An 18,019-nucleotide genomic window follows, 5' to 3' on the forward strand; every position below is an offset into this window, starting at 1 on the left:
GGCCGTGTGTCGCACTTGTTGTCTCATCTGCACATACTAGTATATAGAATGGTATTGTTGTTGTTGTTGTTGTTGTTGTTAATGAATGACCCTTGTCATCGTCGACAGAGTTTGGTCAGCGTCTCAGAGAGAGTAGTTTAATTGAGAAAGAGTTCACAAAAGCTCGTCAGCAACCGTGATCGGGCAGGGGTGGATCTGGGACTGACCCTCATAATTTAAAAGCTTGGTAAATTGAGATTTGAGATATTTAATTTAAAAGTCTGGTAAATTGAGAGTGGAATATCACTGACCTAGCCTCAAAAGAAATGGGATTGGATAATCTCTCCTGGCATCTGTTGAGTTCAGCCCGTTAACTCAGTTTCAGGAACGAGTTCATTTATCAAGAATCAAATCAGGCTCGGTTCAACTGCGAGGGATATCCCATACAGGAAAAAGTCTACTTTACGTCCCTCAACTTTCGCGAAAGTCTAATTTTCGTCCCTGAACTTTAAAACCGGACAAAATACATCCCTCAACTTTTAAACTGTGCACATTACATCCTTGACCTGGTTTTGAAAGCGGTTTTACCTTTTTCTTTTTATTTATTTTGGCTGAATTTTTTGAAAAATCACAATAAATCACATAAAAATCATAAAATAAAAAACTCAATTTTGTTGGACTTTACATCAGTAGATCTACACATTGAATATATAATATAGTATGTTCTAGTACAAATCTTTTTGATGCATCTTTAGATCTATGTTTTTCTGTAATTAATTAGACTAATTATAGCTACATTTTCTATGGTCCAATTGTGATGAAATTTATATGGTGAGCTAATTATTCTATGTTTGAGTTATAGTAAAAATTTTATACTCATTGAATCACGTATTACTTAGTTATAGATTTATTTAGGTTTATGCTTGTTAAATTATAATAAATCTATAACTAAGTTATACATGATCTAATGAGTATGAAATTTTTACCATAGTTTAAACATATAATAATTAGTCTAACATAAAAAAATCACCACAATTAGACCACACAAACTATAGCTATGAATTATTCTAATTAATTATAGAAAAACACAGATCTAAAGCTACAATAAAAATTTTGTACTAAAGCATACTATATTATATGTTCACTATGTAGATCTACTTATCTGGAGTCCAACAAAATCAGATTTACTATTTTATGAATTTTATGTGATTTACTATAATTTTACAAATATTCAGCCAAAATAAATAAAAATAAAAAAAAACAAAACTGCCTTCAAAACCGCTCATAGCCATGTCAGGGACGTAATATGCATGGTTTCAAAAATTGAGGGATGTATTTTACCCGATTTTGAAGTTCAGGGATGAAAATCAGACTTTTGAGAAAGTTGAGGGACGTAAAGTGGACTTCTTCCTCCCATACACCATCATCGTGGAATCGAGGCCCACGGCCCGCACCGAACAACCGGCCTGCCAGGAATTGGGCCAGGCCCACGACTCTACCCTATCTACTATGTTTCTTCACGAGGAGATGGGCCTGGCATGTCAAGCCCAACCAGGACGTCAATGGCGCCGCTCGCCGGAGGGCGCCGCGCCACCGTCCGTGAGTAGGGTAATCCATTCTAGGCGACCTCCATGCTGGGACTGGGAGTTAATCGACGCAGGAGGAGGAGGAGGAGGAGGAGGAGGAGGAGAGCGGGGGTGCGGCGCTGCCTCGTCGACTTCACCGTCCGAGCTCTGCTGCATGGGATCGGGATCCAAAGCTACAGGAGCAAGAACAGGATGCAGATCAGATTGGACTGCTTCCTCCATCAGTTACCAAACAATGTCCTGTCCCGTCTGCTTTCCTGTCTCCCTGCCATAACTGAACTGGTAGTATGGGATAGTCCAGAATTGACATCTCTACAGCTGGGATACTGCAAGCACTGACACAGTTAGGAATTAGAGATTGTGATTTGTGAGTCGCTTGCTTTGATCGAGGGCTTCCAGTCTATTACAAACCTGACGTCCTTCATGGATAGATGCCTCCTCTGGCTTACCTCCATGGATACAGCTTTTATTGCAACAGACCTTGAGATTGGGGACGCATCTGTCCTTACCATGCCTCTCTGCAAACAGCTCACGTCTTTACGATGCCTAGTACTCAAAGGAAAAGAAACTAGCCTGATGGTAAGCCTAACGAAGGAACAGGAGAGAGCGCTCCTTCTGCTCACCTCCCTCCAATGGCTCCATTTTGGGTGCTACCCAAACCTCCAGTTACTTCCTGCAGATCTGCGAAGCCTTGTCTCCCTCGAGGTTCTGAGAATTTGGTCCTGTCCTAGCATCACAGGCTGGCTGCCGGAAATGGACACTTCATGTCGACTTGTAGTAGAAGATAGCAGCGAGGAGCTATCTTGGCGATGCAAAGAATGGGAAGTACGGAGAAGGGAGATATAGCTAATAATGAGGTACACTTTGTCTTCTGAAAAAATCGACACCCTCCTCTTGCTTATATATTGTAGTCATTAATTATTTAATTGCTCTGCAGACTGCACTCACGAAGATATTTGCGCTGGTGTCATCCGGACATTAGGCCTTGTTGGATGCACGCACGGCACGGTTAGTGCAGATTGCAGCCCTGTTTTCAAGTGACGCATATTTTGATCAGGGGCGTGTGCGTGTATGACCTTTTCGGTCATTCTTGTCCATTCCCTGGAGTGGTGCGGGTGCGGCTGCCTAGTCTGTCTTACCACTACTGTAACTTTGTTCGATGGTTTACATCTGTTGCTGACTTGCTGCCATTTTTCCCTTCTGAGTGGCATGAGTTGGATTGGAGACATCTGCTACATGTTCAGGACGCATCTTATGTTTGTTTCTGTTGTGCTATTAATTCTGATGTATAGTTAGCACAATGTTGGCATTGGTGCAGATTGCACAAGTCATGTTCACGGTGATGCATATATATATTTTTTTTTATCAGTGGTGTATATGACCTTTTCCATCGTTCTTGTTCATTCCCTGGATGGAAGATACTTGAGTACTTGTTCGATCGTCTTATGCTTCTGTATTTATTTGTACTACTAGCAGTTTTGCTCATTGGTTTATTTGCTGTTGACATTTCCCTTCTCACCGATGTGCTGATCTTCAGGACATATAGGTAATAATGGAAATGAGCTATATTTGATCCATTTATTTGCTGCTACCTAATTCAGCCCCCCATCATATGTTTGTTTCTATTGTGTCATTAGTCCTCCGATGTGCATGTTTCGATCAGTGGATATTGTTGGTGTTAATAACTTGAAAGCTGCTAGACGATATCTGTAAACAATCATCAATAATTTGCATTGCTTTATCCTTTATTTAGTCTGGGTTCCAATTATAGGCTCATGTCTATGTTCTTTTTGCTGCTGCCGTCTGTTTGAGGGGGCCCATAGGTGGCTTGACCTGAAAACCCGAGACGGTTCATGCCATGCCTGATGCGGTTGCTAGTGAAAGATGTGGCCAAGTCAAGTGATGTGATTTAAGTCGTCTTTTAAGTTAACCGTTCCAAATTTCAGTTGCAAGTGTAGTGATGTGGTATGTTGAGTTTGGATAAATTCAAACGCAGACGACGGGCCTAAACCTACCCCAACACCTAAATTTGGCCCAGCCCACCTACACCACCCCTTCTCCCGTGTTTGTCGCATGGACGTACCGAACTGGCCCAGCCCAAGGCGAGAACAAGATCGCTACTCGGAGCTGGTGGCGATCTTGTACAGTTGTACGTCACAAACCATGCAAATCAGCCATTTCCGTTGCGTTGTGGGCTTGTGACATGCATGCTGCACCAGTTTCTGTCCAAACTTCAAACTCGGAGCTTGATTTATTGGGTGTGTACTGTGTACAGGTACGCGTGAATATATACTGAATAAAAACGCAGACTAGCTATGAGTTTGTTCTTGAATCACCCAGACAAGATAGGGCAATGTATGCCTCTCGCACAACTTCTCATTCAGATAGTTGAATGATTACATCTGAAAAAGTTGAAAGGCAAACTTCCTCTCGTCTATCTTGAGCAGTAGTACAAATTAAAGTAGAGGTTCTTAATTCATTTGGGATATACTAAAGATATGTGTATCATCAGAACTTTCTATCTATATCTGCTAAGCATGGTATCTATATATATCTATCTACCAAATCAAAAATAGTACAAAATTTCTCATGCGATTACATATACCAAACCAAGAAACCGAATGTGATATGCCAAATTGCCAATTACTATAACTATCCGAACAAACTTAAACCTTCCTAGCTTAAGAAAAGGGAGAGACCCCACACGAGATCCTTCCTTTGCACTATACTATGACAGTCTAATGTTGTTGCTGAACCGTGGACGAAGAACCCTCCGTCGACGTGCCGCGGGAGCCCTGCTGTTGCTGCTGCAATGGCAATGGCGCCTGCTGCACTTGCGGGCTGACATCAATGCCAAAGAGACGCACCGCTCGAACAGCAGCTCCGGCCGGCGCATCAGGCGGCGTCGAGGGCGACTCTTCGTCCGTCTTGATCGACAGCGCGAGCGAGAGTCCCACCGGTGGCGCCGCGACCGCGATGTCTCCCTCCGCGGGCGGTGGCGGCGCGAGGCACCTCTTCTTGTTCTTCCTGGCGGGCACGATCGGGGGCCCGGTGTAGTGCACCCTCATGTGGCCGCCGAGCGCCACCCCCGAGGCGAACACCTTGCCGCACTTACGGCACTCGTGCGGCTCGTCCGCCTTGCCGCCTGCGCCACCGCGGCCGAGAGGAAAAGGAAATGCGGCGGCGATGGACGCGGCCCGCCTCTGCTTGTTCTTGTGCCCGGCCGCGTGGCCGCCCAGGGCCTGGTTGGTCGCGTACGACTTGCCGCACACCTTGCACGTGTACTCCGTCGCCCGCTGAGCTGCTTGCTGCTGCAGAGGCGGCGGCGGTGGCTGCTGGTGGTGGACGGCGGTGGGGGCGGCCTGCAAGCTGCTGCTGCTGGCGGTAGTCCCGGCCTGGCCTTCGCCCTTGGAGGAGATCGTGTTCAGATCAGAATCCGAATCAGATAGCACCACCCTCCGGCGGCGGTGGCGGCCCCCAGCCTTCCATCCTCGCTTGCCGGTGGCGTCCCAGCCCCGACCGACCGCGTCCGCAGCAGCGGCAGCGGCAGCGGCTGACGACGAGTTCCCCGCCGCGCTGGAACTGGAACCGGTGGCGTTGCCTCCGCCGCCGCCGCCGACACGGCCGTGGTGGTGGTCGTTGTCGCTGAGCGTCGCGTCGGATTCGCACTCGACCGACGGCGTGGGTGACAGCAGCAGGGAGGGGCCCAAGAGGAGGATGTCGAGCGCGTCTAGCTCCTGGAGGCGGGGGCGGCGGCGGGGAGGGGAGCGGTGGTGCTGCAGACGAAGACGACGGGCCTCGGGCGCGTAGTCGTCGTCCTGGGTACTGTCGGAGTCGAAGGACTCGTGCCCGCGCAGTTGGCCCTCCGCCTCTAGCTCTAGGGCATCCTCCACGTCGTCGTCCGGGTGATCGCGGGCGCGGCGCCGGAGGGGAGAGGCGGTGGCCGCCGCCATGGGTACTATCGGCAGCGAGGGATTGGACATCGATCGGATCGAGTCGAAGTGGGGTGGGGAGCGCGGTGGAGTGGCCGCGCCCGCCGCGCGCTCTCTCCTCGCTGGACTCGAGTAGCTAGCTAGCTAGCTAGGGTTTCTTGTGTCGGGGTGGTGGGTTGGGTTCTTGCTTCTTGTGGGTGGGTAGTGCGGTGGCTTGGCTTATATGGCGGCGCAAGAGTAGGGCAAAGGGTTGCGCGGGCGCATCAGCGAGGTTTCGCGCGCCGCAAGCGTGTGTGTGCGTGTGGATGCCGAACAACTCCCGATCGAATCCCGATCCAACTCCATCCCTCCCCGCCAACCGACTTTATTGCGTCGTATCGTTACGTGCTGGGTGCTCCCAAATTAAACGGCAAGTGAATTTTAATCGTGATATGGTGGATTTTCTGTATCTATCTATGTGTATATGTATTTTAGTGGAATATATATGTTATTGAACACTAACATAACTAGCCAAATTAAACTAATGTCATTAGATATATAATAAACACTAATTATTTTTTGTTTATATATTCTTATTTAATGTTAAAGTTAATATTATTATTCATTGTTCATATATATTAACTAAATAAAAGTGACATGATTCTCCATTTTAAATCAATGCCGTCACTAGTTATATAGAAATCGATTAAATTACAATTTATATAGTCTGATTAATATTAAAAATAATATAATTTGCCATTGGTTTTAATAATTTTAATTAATGGTACATATTTTTTAAAAAAAATAATTGATGGGACATATTAGATATACCCTCATATATTTTTGACTTTTTTAGGGGAACATTGTTCACTCGTTCATACTACACGAGTGTGTGAAAACAGAGTTGTTCGGTCGTTCATACTGACGAGTACTACACGAGTGTATGAAAACAGAAAAAAAAAAAACTACACGAGTGTATGAAAACAGAAAAAAAGTGAAAATCATGGGATACATGCTTAGCTGCCACTCCGAGATTTCTTCCTATTCTTTTGCAGCAAGAAATTCCCTTCTCCTTTCCTTTTTTTTTTTTGAAAAAAAGAGAGAAAAAACTAGCCTTCTAGTCTAGATTTAATGTAGTATACGTCGCATGTAATATTATCTTATTTTCATCGACACAAATATTATCTTTATTTAAACGGACGGAGTGAAGATTATCTTAACTTAAACGGGGAGTGAAGATAAAATGGTGTAATACGTTGCATCTTTAAACAGACGTAGTGGCATGATTTATTGTTAGAAAAGTCATGGTTATTTATTATGAGAAAAGTTATAGTACTTCGCTGATTTATTATAATAGAAAAATATTATTAGCTAGCAAAAAAAATACAGCTTATAGGACAAGTGAACAGAGTTTTTATCTAATTTCTGCTATACTGTTATTTTGGAAGGGCAGGGTACGTGCTCCGGATCATGATTAAAACTAAAACAAGGATAATGTCGCATTTTTGCGGAACTGGGAAAAAACATAACAAAGGAATCCTCCAGAGGTATTTGCATGCTCTATATAACAGGTTTCTGCCATGCACCACGAAATCCACACACAGCATCTTCAGAGTAAATGAATGAGAAGCAGCTCTCAGGAGCTGAGTAAGAAGTTTACATCGCTTATTATTGCGCCAAAATGAAACTGTTAAACCAGAGCTAAATGGCGACCAAAATTTATCATTCTTCGGCTGGCCTCTGCCCCAAAACTGGTATGTCTTCGTACCTTTTCTGAAATTCCATACAACAAAAAATCGTCAGCCAAGAATCCCGAACAATTGTAAAGTGAACAAATGAGGGGTCTTTAGAGTTTAGTTTTATATATATGCAGCTGGAAAACATAAGTAACATTGAGGCCAGCTTCTGGTTTGGTTTCAAATCAAAACACAGAAGAAAATGTCTACACACACTTTTATTTATTCACCACACAAAGAAATAGAAGCCATGCATCCTATCAGCAATTAGTGCTGATTACAAATAACAAGAAACCTACCATGTTCATCAGCTGAAATAGCATGATGGTCATGAAGATTTGGAAATCTGTTAACCCATATTTTTTTTCAGTCAAATATGTCTGGTTTGTATGTCCTTTCTGTTAGGTGTAAAGAGTGGAACAGAAATTATTCAATAACTGAACAAGACCAGGTGTTGCTCCATTGAGGTTAGCTATTCAAGTTCTGTGTTAAAAACCATTATGCTCCTAGTATATTTGTTAGGTCAGCTTTCAGAGCTAAACAAGATGCTGAGTATATCTTCACTGCATATGATGTCTTAATGGGTTCTACTCCAGTTATCTTTATATATATGCTGTTCAGACTTCAGACTGGTATATTGACAAATTGCTGTACAAATTGAGAACATCCAGTCTGCTAAAAACTTTCCTGTTGCACATTACAATCAATTAAATAAGCAAGCAAGGGCTACAAGTTATCCAGGCCTAGCAATAATTTGTACAGCAAAATAACTCCATCAACATAAAATAGTCATGATCACTACCTATGTGCTATGTGATCTACAAAGAAATTGTCATAGAATATTTTGAAATCGATGTTAATAGCAAAACACATGTCCTAGTAATGTTGGAAACAATGAATCATACTATTTTCCACTGTCAGGCAATAAGTAACCCCAGTTGTTTGGCAGAACATTATTACATCATACTCCGCATATATTACGAGTATGTAGTATCTACAGAAATCAGAAACCAAGACAACAAACACAATTATGTACATGTCTAGATAATCTCAGTGCTCCATTCCCTGCTCTCTAAAAGCTAACTGTAAACAGCTTATTGCACTATCATATTGTGCAGCCTAACTTTCTTATGCACCATACATAGAAACTAAAGGCATGCAGCCTGCAGTGGCTGATTGCTAATGAAAAGAACTCTGCAAGGCTCCTCAACCAAAATAATACGATGCACTATATGTATTAGATGCAAATTTAGACTACAAACAAACCAAACATTGAGCAATCCAGCTTTCTGATTTATGCCAACACATGTCAAGTCTGAATCCATGAAGATGATTCAGAAATCAGTACATCCACATTTTTCTGTGACACATGTCTATTTTAAATTATCAGTCCGGATCCTTTCTTCTAAGGATAAATACAACGATAAGTGTTATGCCATCAATCACTGAACAAGATCAGGACCCTGTGTGGCTGTGTTGCTCCATTTGCATTAGCTATTCAAGTAACTTCGTTAAAAAACATTATGCTTGTAATATAATTGTTAGATTACTCGAGACTAAACAACAGGCATCTGCTAAATATTTTTTACTCTAGAAAATGCATATTTTATCAATTTATCTGTAAGGGGTCTACTCAAAATTAGCACTCATAGTGTTGAACTGTTTTCCACTGAGTGTCAAGCAATAAGTAACTCCAGTTGTTTGTCAAAATTATTACATCACAGTCTGCACATATTACGACAAGATGAAATCTCTACAGAAATGAGAAATCAAGAACAACAAAAACACAATATGTACATGTCTAGCAAATTCCAATGTTCTATTCTTGCATTACATCACATTCTGCACATATTATGACGAGATAAAATCTCTACAGAAACAAGAAATCAAGACCAACAAAAACACAATATGCACATTTCTAGCAAGTCTCAATGCTCTATTCTTTGCCTTGCTCTTTAAAAGCTATTGGAAAGCAGGTGCTCTACACACACTGAGACATAAATGAAAGTGGTGGTGACAGTGCTAATTCCGAAAGGTTGTTCGAGACCTAAATAACTAATGACAAAAAAGAACACATCGTGTAGATGCTCAATTCGTCGTACCAAAGCACTTTTCTGTACTGTAAAATAAAAATAACTTATAGACAGTATGTGACTGCTGAGAGCCAAATAAATATGATTACATGCATGTGCTCATCAAGGAAAACCGTGTCATGATAAATGGAAAATGAGCACAATATCTTCCAAGCATCGCTACCTACTAAACAAAGTAGTCACTCATCTGCGTAGACAAGCCCATATATAAAGGCAACCAATGCCGCATCATCACATCTAAAATCTGTGGCATCAGGACAATCCTAGTTGAGAAAAAAAGGAGACCACAACCAGGTGTATTCTCCAGTCCAGGATTGGAGATTCAGCCGGATGGGTGACAGGAGAGGACGGCACTCCAAAAGGGACAAGGACAAAATGCGATCAGGCCACCTAATCGAGCACAGATAACGATTGACATTCTCTCGCAAGCGACCTTAATCCAGAACAGATCACAACAAACAGATGTTTCAATCATCAGAACAACCTAGATTTCCTTTCACTAATTGGTTGATGACAATTGCAACAAATTGATAAGAATGGAAAAGCAACGCGAAAGGGAAGCTGGGGAGAGAAATGTTACCCCGAGGTTGTTCATGTCCCAGATCTTGTGAACGCCGTAGTCCACCGCCTGCAAACGACAGACAACCGATTAGGAATCAAAGAGACAACCCTTTGGGGGAGACGGAATGGCAGATCTGGGATCTGGGGGTCGGAGGAGAGGGGGAGGAAGGGAGGGAGGGAGGGCGCACCCGCTCGCCCGCGAAGGCGCCGGCGACAACGAAGGTGACGTAGACGGCGTTGCGGCGCATCACCACGCGGTAGAGCGCGTCGAGGAGGCCCATGGCGAGCGGCGGCGGCGGCGGGTCGTAGACGGGGAGAACGAGCGAGGGGAGAGGCGGAGACGGATTCGGAGAAGTCTTGTTTTTATATATTTCCCCTTCTTGATTTAATAATAAGGATTCCTTTCTTTTGGGCCGAACCCAGTGGCCCATCCAGTTCTTTTTTTTTCTATCTTTATAGCAAAATATATGTATTTATTTAATTTATTAAATAGTAATAATTTTATATAATGTGTATCTAACTGTTTGATTGAAGTCTTGAATATTAACCTAAGTTAGTTATAATAAAACTTAAGTTGATAAAGGCCAGGGTTGTACATGTCATTGTACTCTCTCTCTAAAAAAAACATGAAATTCTAGAATAACACCATATTAAAGTATATCAGATTTGACTAAATTCATAAAAAATAATAAGATTTATCATACTAAATATATTCCATTGGAATAAATATATTTTTATAATATAATTTGGTGTTATACCTTAATATTCTATTAAACTTGAGACATTTTAATCAAGAATGCAATTAGAATTGCATTATCTTTCCGTTCGCAAAAAAAATTGCATTCTCTTTAGGATAGCGGTGGTATACAAGACTGGTACAATTTTTTTGACTGAAAGGACTCGTACAATTAGAAGTTGAGTTACGTTGTACCTAAAAACGAGTGAATTTGGATTGTGCTAAATAGAGTCCCTTGTCGAATTCTACTTCGACCATATGTGGAAATCCTGCTATTATCTAGATTGATTCATGTTGCTGTAGAAGAATTTTAAGCTTTCCTATCACGAACCAATTTTTTGGCAGCATCAATTGCAATAAAACAACGGCAAGTCTAGCGCCCGGACGTCCGGCTCTAGTCCTGCGTCCGGACGTGACCGGACGCGACTTCTGTTTGCCCGCACCCACTTCAATCGCGAGCGTACGCTTTTCAATAAAAAAAACCCGCACCGCACGCAACCACGCCCATCGACCATCCCTTGTCGCCCTGGCTCGCCCATCACGTCGTCCACCGCCCATCCTTCATTCGTACGGACGCCCTGCTGGCTCGCCCATCGCACCCACCGTCCATCCCTTGTCTGTACGGACGCCATGCTGGCTCATCCAATGCGTCCACCGCTCATCCCTCGTTCCGTACAGATGCCCTGCCGGCTCGCTCATCGCGTCCATCGCCCATCCCTCGTCCGTACGGATGCCCTGCCGGCTCCAGAAGAGATGACGCAGCACAAGGTGGAAGAAGAAACCGATCTAATTTTGAAACATCCAAACTTAATAGTTGCAACATAGCCTAAAAGTAGCTGAAACACTTGAAACACGCTTATGAAACACTTAGAAAACACACCTGAAACACACTTGAAAATCCATTGCTACCATATGCAACATTCGAATAGAACACATGCAAACATATGTGTAGAACATCTGCAATATCAAATAAACACAATTGCAACATGCATTCGGAAAACACAAATGAAACATTACCGCTGAAATATCTGAAACACTCGAAACATACTACTGCAACATGACTCTTAAACGATTGCAACATATGCAACAAGTGCAACATCCCCCGATCTACTTTTGCAACATCCGTATGATTCAACTTCAACATGTCTCTGAAGCTATTGAAACAACTGAAACATAGAATTGCAACATGGAGAGAGAGAGAGAGAGAGAGCGAGCTTGACGTGGGGAGCACCATGGCCACCAGGATAGGGGGAGCTCGGGTCACAGAGTGTGAGAGATGATGCCACCAGGACTAGGGAGGATGCCGAGCGAGGGTGGGGAAGAGTGCCGCGCTAGGTTCAGCGGCTTCTGGTGGGAGAGGATGCCATGCCAGGGGAGGATGTTGTGCTGGGGGAGGGTGCTGGGGGAGAGGGAGGACGGCAGGGGAGACACTGGGGCGAGGGAAGGACACCGCGCCTTGACTCGTTGGGGGTTGGAGGGCGCCGCGCTTGGGGTGGGGAAGGGCATCGCACGCATCAGCGAGGGTGGAAGGGCAACATGCGTGGGCAGAGTGTGGGAGAGGGCATCGCACCAGGCTAGGTTGAATCCTCTGGAGTTCGTGGAAGGAAGGCGGCTGCTGTTATTTTAAGAGAAAGAGTAGAGTCGAGTGGATAAGGATGCACTGCATGCGGATGGAGCACATTCAGCAGAAAAGAAAAGGGGCAGAGTGGGCGCGCGGTCCGTCCGGCGTGGACGGACGCCCGTCCTCAATCATTACCGATAAAACAAAGTCTTGTTTGGAACACATTCAAAATAGATTCTCACCCATCCATCATGAGAATTAATAAAACATGTCAAGCGTCTTGCGATATTGATGATTCTTTCCACCGCACAAGACTGGAGAATGAACAAGGAATATTATTTCTCCTAATGCGGCTTCACTATCGCATATCAAAATAGTGCCAATGGCACAAGGTGGCAAGTAATTGTACGACATCGCCATATCTCAAATGTAACATGTGTCCTCATATTTGGAGTCTACGTCTGCCAATATATGTAACAAAGTCTGAGTAGTAGAGAAGAGATAAACTCATCACATATAGACTTGTTGTCCGATATTTTACGACCAATTTCCTCCTTAGAATTAGGATTAGGATAGGGCACATTTTTAAAAACTGAGCACAACTGACCTAGCGGTATTCTGATTTTCAGTTTTGGCTTCAATTGTTAATTCTGGGAAGTTAGTCATCAATACTTGTTTTCAGTTTCATTTGTGTCAGGCCTTGTTTAGTTTTAAAAAATTTTGAGAAATCGACAATATAGCACTTTCGTTTGTATTTGACAAATATTATCCAATCATGGACTAACTAGGCTCAAAAGATTCGCCTCGTCAATTCCGACCAAACTGTGCAATTAGTTTTTTTTTTCTGTCTATATTTAATACTCCATACATACGTCTAAAGATTCGATGTGACAAAGAATCTGAAAAATTTTGCAAAATTTTTTGAGAACTAAACAAGGCCTAGACCGGACAAACCCGAATCTCAAACTCCTGTCGATAGCCGTAACTTGTTTATAATGATGCAGACAAGTTTGGGTGCATGTTGACAGACCGGGCATGTGTAATCATATATGTGTGAGTATGCTGATGTTGTTGTAAACTATTTTTGTGTTATGAGAAGGATGATTAGAAAAACACTTTTTTCTTTTTTTATCAGCTCGTTTGGCTACTGTTCACTAATTATTATGAAAGAAAAACACTACTAAATAATTTATAGATTTAGCTTGAAACAACAAGTGTTGCTAAAAAACAAAGAAATTGTGTTTTTTAATCATCCTTCCGGCGACACAAAACAGATTACAATGGCAACAAAGACAAAAAGTCCCTTTTGCCCCTCCTATCCACTCCCACGGTCCCACCAGGCATGCTCGGCCGGCTCGCGCATGGAATCGTGACATTCGTCCTTCCGCCGACGGACTCCGGCGAGGCGGGGGCTGGCTGAAGAGCGCCATCTTGATCTGTGGGGTCGTCGGGGAGCTCACCGTCGGCGGGCGGGGCCAGGTCGCGCGGCAGGGAGCTGGACCAGACGGCGTCAGCTTCAGCCGCGGCGCGGAAGGCCGGCGAGATCGCGGCGGCGCGGTCCGGTCCGGCGAAGCCGACAGGAGGTCCTCCGGCGTTTCACGATTCTTCCGCTCTCGGTCTTAGGGGTGGGGGATGACGGCGGAGGGGAAGAGCGGGGTGCGGCGGTGGCTCGTCGACATCAGCAGCTGGCGCCCCTCCTCCGCCCAGTTCGACGCTGCAGCCGCCCTCCTGCCGCCGCACGAGCGCCCCGCCATCTCCAGGTACCGTACCTGCTGCCCCCCCATAACCTGTCCGTCCTCAACTCCACTGATGATCGGAGCTTCAAAACTTCACTGTTGCTCGCGCCACCAATTTGCACACGATGCAGTTAGCTTGGCATCGAATTGAGCTCGTTTCAGGCGTGCGCTTGCAGGTTCGTGAAAGAGGACGACAGGAAGCGGGCGCTCGTCAGTCGTCTGCTGCAGTACTCGCTCGTGCACCATCTTCTCCACATCCCGTTCCACCAGATCAACATATGCCGCACAGCCGAGGGGAAACCGTACCTAGTATGCACACTGTCTTTCAAATTCTCCTTAATTCCATCATATATGCAATCATCATCAACTTTGCAGGTTTCTATCTGGTACTCTGGCCGGTTGTATCCTGCCACTGACCTACTCCTGGATTGATTCATCTTGCAGAAGAATAATTGTTCAGACTTCCCGAACTTCAACTTCAGCACCTCGCACCAGGGAGACTATGTCGGCATTGCATCAGAACAGCTTTACCTTGTTGGCCTTGATATTGTATCTGTTTCCGAGCCCCATGGAGAAACCGCCACCGAGTTTGTCAGCAACTTCTCGTCGTACCTCACTGACCATGAGTGGAACTGCATCGTTGGTGCTGGCACTCCCAGGGATGTGCTGACAGAGTTCTACAGGTACTATGTTTCGTTCAGGGATTTATTGGTAGATGACATATGCATTCAGAATCAGCAGTTCAGTCATGGTATATTGCTTCGCATGTGTTGGGAGCTAAAGCATCTTATCTGTGGATCCTGGGAATCATCCATGCCATATCGATAATGACAAAAGTACTGTACTATTTCTAAAATTTCTTCATAACTAGCTTAAATATTCCTGATGTTGCAAATCAGTTGAGGTACCTGTGGCTTCAAATTTGCATTTGCGTTGTTTTTTGCCAATAAAGTGTACCTCTTACACGGCTCCTCATTCAATTATCTGAACTACATCAGAAAAAGTTGGAAGAAACCTCCCCCCCCCCCCCACCCCCCACCCCCGATCTTTAAAGCAATAGTTCTCTGTTTACCAAAAAAATTATACCTGTACTTTCAGCGCTAAGCATGATGCCATCTAATTTTCAGATGAGATTATTAACTTATTGTGTGAATATCATGTCAATATTAATGATGACGTTCGGTGTTACTTCAAATTCAGTATGTGCATTACTCTGTTCTTTATAGGTATTGGTGTCTCAAAGAAGCATTTGTCAAAGCCGTAGGTGCTGGCATTGGGTTTGGGTTGCGTCGACTTGAATTCCACCATGAAGACTGGACTAACATTTCCATTTGTATTGATGGTGAAGTGTCTAAGAAATGGAGATTCTGGCTTTTCAAACTTGATGAAACACACTTGGTATGTATCGATATAGTAACATCAACTTAACACACAGAGTATATATAGTTCTAAAAGTATATTTCAAGCATAGAGAATGGATACTCTGTCCAGTTTTGTTCTCAGGGCTGCTTATTTACTAACCATCCACTAATGGAAATTGCAGGCATCTATAGCAAAAGGGCATCCAGAGGATGGTATAAACAGCTTCAAGAAAACATTGTCCAATGTGATTATTGCAGAGAAACAGTTATCTTCTGCACTATATAGTCCAGAAGAAGCTTTTACTTTGCGTACAGTGGAACAGCTTACACAATCATCATAGGGGTAATTGGCTAACAGGTATCAGGCATTCTTGACATCTACAGTCACCTACAACAGCAGGACCATATAATAGATGTCTGAATATGTTCCCAGCACTCCAGGCTCCTAATAATCTAATATACAGCCACATGTCAACCATGGAAGGTCTTGTTTTACAGCTTCATCATGAAAATTAGGGAAGATGCATCTCTTCTATTACAGAAAGTGGTGTTGTAGCCTTTGGTTTTCTATGACAGAAGACCATACCAGGAGCACGAGGTCTTTCTATTGGCTTGGGAGGACCTTGTAGGCCTACTCTCCATTCCTCCAGTCATGTAGTGCCATGGGGATAGACATTGGCGTGCCATACGTTGACAAAAAAAGGGAATTTCTCTTGTAAATGAGAGCAATATACCATCTTTAGAGATTTGACACACATGAATATGAGTGACAGCGGAGGTCTATTTTACGATGAATTCAGTCTGCTCATAATGAAGTGCAGTTGTCAGTTGATCAGTCTTGCCACCCTTGACCCAAAAACATTTCTTTTTACAAACCAACCAAAACCATATCCAAACTATGCAAAAATTCATCTGCTTAGCTCTCCATCCATCTCTCGTCATCCAAGTTAGAGAGGGGAAGGTTTGAGAGAGAAGTGGGGAGTTGTTGGTGATGATCTGTATATTTGTCTAAACCCAAAATTTCGGGTGGGCTGTTTGGGGTAACTTGATTATGAGAAAGAGCAGATTTAGGATTCAACTATGTTTGCAAAAAAGGTATTTTTTTTGGTCAACCCAAATTTGTGTTTGTGACGCATAGAGAATGGACAACACCATACCATTTGTGGTCTTGTGAAGCTTATTTAATCACCATAACCAGTGGATGTTGTAGACACCTACATCTAGCAAAAGGTCATCTAAAGGATATAGTAAGAAGCCACAAAAAATTGTTCTATCTAGTCAATGTGGAGGAACAATTAGGCCTAGTTTAGTTTCCACCCGTCACATAGAATCTTTGGACATATGCATGAAATTAAATATAGACGAAAATAAAAACTAATTGCACAATTTGTCTATAATTTGTAAGACAAATCTTTTGAACCTAGTTAGTCCGTGATTTGACAATAATTGTCAAATACAAACCAAAGCTAAAAAAAAATTCGCGAACTAAACAAGGCCTTACATATTGTGCTGCCTATTCCAGAGGAAACTTTCACTTTGTGTTCATGAAGTAGTAGTAGGTGGGTTTGGGTCTACTTATGACTATGATACACAGTTCTCATGCGTGTTCGAGAAAAAAAAAAAGAAATTTTCACTTTGTGGATAGTGGAACAACTTTTATGTTAAAAGTGGAACAACTTTTATGTTAAAAGAGTAATTAGCATTCTCCAAATCTACAATAATCTACCACAATAATACCAAATGAAAAGTTCTATTAGTATGTCCTTGGAATTCTTTTTCCTAATATAAAACAACATTACATACATAGAATCTTTGCCTTGTTCATCATGAATAGCTAAAAAAAAGGTATCATTCCAGTTACAGAAATGGGAGCTTGGGGCCTTTGGTGTTCCATGATAGACGTTGTAATAATGAACTTGTACTATTTAGCTACATAATCTAGTAATTTTGAAAAGTTTTGATGAACTAGCACTAGTTAATTACTCTGGTCATTTTCAGTTGTCAGATCAGTGTTCATCAACTGCAAAAATAAAGGTTTATTGATGTACATTTGTGTGACAAAAGGAAAGTTATAGACATACAACATCAACATATTACCATGTTTACAATTTTTGTCCCAAAGAAATCCAATGTTACATATACAACATGGCATATTATTAATGTTACTTTGCCTCTTTTTTGTCCTTTTATTTTTCCTAATATACTTTATTTTGTGCAATGTTGCTCCATTCATCTCATACATTACAAATGGATGCACTAATCATAAATTACAATTTTGATAATAAATTCCTAGGCTTGAGTATTATTTTAGCTCTTAATTGGACTTCCAATAATGCCTACACATGATTGTACGTGTGACGAACGATCTTAGATATCTTTTTCTCTTGACGTAAATCAGAACATCCTAGAAAGAAAGAAAAAAAAAAACAGGCTGACTAGTGACTACGTAGAATGGCAACAAAAGTCAGAATGACTATTGACTCTAGGAGTCTAGGATCATGCAAAATGTAAAGGAGCAGCAGAATGACTCTTGACTCGATGGGCACGGACATGGCGCGAGGGGCAGAGCAGGAGCAAACACAGAAAGCAGCGGCTGAACGACTCCCAGTGAGGCACGGACATAGAGCGAGAGGGCCGAGGGGAGCTTCTTCATTTTTCCTATATATATTGTTCATTCTTATTCTATGTATATGTTATCGTAAGAATGCAGAAAATTGGAATTTCTCTTGTAAATGAGAGGAGTACCATCTGTAGAGGTT

General features: G+C 43.0%; 2 protein-coding genes across 2 annotated transcripts; one reads left to right on the forward strand and one right to left on the reverse strand.

Moving 5' to 3' along the window:
• LOC8083076 (cytochrome b-c1 complex subunit 9) lies at positions 6,951–10,215 on the reverse strand. The gene is made up of 3 exons (XM_002450174.2): positions 10,055–10,215; positions 9,886–9,933; positions 6,951–7,249 (listed from the first exon to the last, which is right to left on the reverse strand). The coding sequence occupies exons 1-3, from the start codon at positions 10,145–10,147 to the stop codon at positions 7,199–7,201; spliced, it is 192 nt and encodes a 63-aa protein (XP_002450219.1). The 5' UTR covers positions 10,148–10,215; the 3' UTR covers positions 6,951–7,198.
• Positions 13,446–16,095, forward strand: LOC8083077 (L-aminoadipate-semialdehyde dehydrogenase-phosphopantetheinyl transferase). The gene is made up of 5 exons (XM_002448897.2): positions 13,446–13,923; positions 14,076–14,208; positions 14,344–14,582; positions 15,126–15,297; positions 15,443–16,095. The coding sequence occupies exons 1-5, from the start codon at positions 13,796–13,798 to the stop codon at positions 15,599–15,601; spliced, it is 831 nt and encodes a 276-aa protein (XP_002448942.1). The 5' UTR covers positions 13,446–13,795; the 3' UTR covers positions 15,602–16,095.

This window comes from Sorghum bicolor, chromosome 5 (genome assembly GCF_000003195.3).
Source record: "Sorghum bicolor cultivar BTx623 chromosome 5, Sorghum_bicolor_NCBIv3, whole genome shotgun sequence".
NCBI lineage: Eukaryota > Viridiplantae > Streptophyta > Magnoliopsida > Poales > Poaceae > Sorghum > Sorghum bicolor.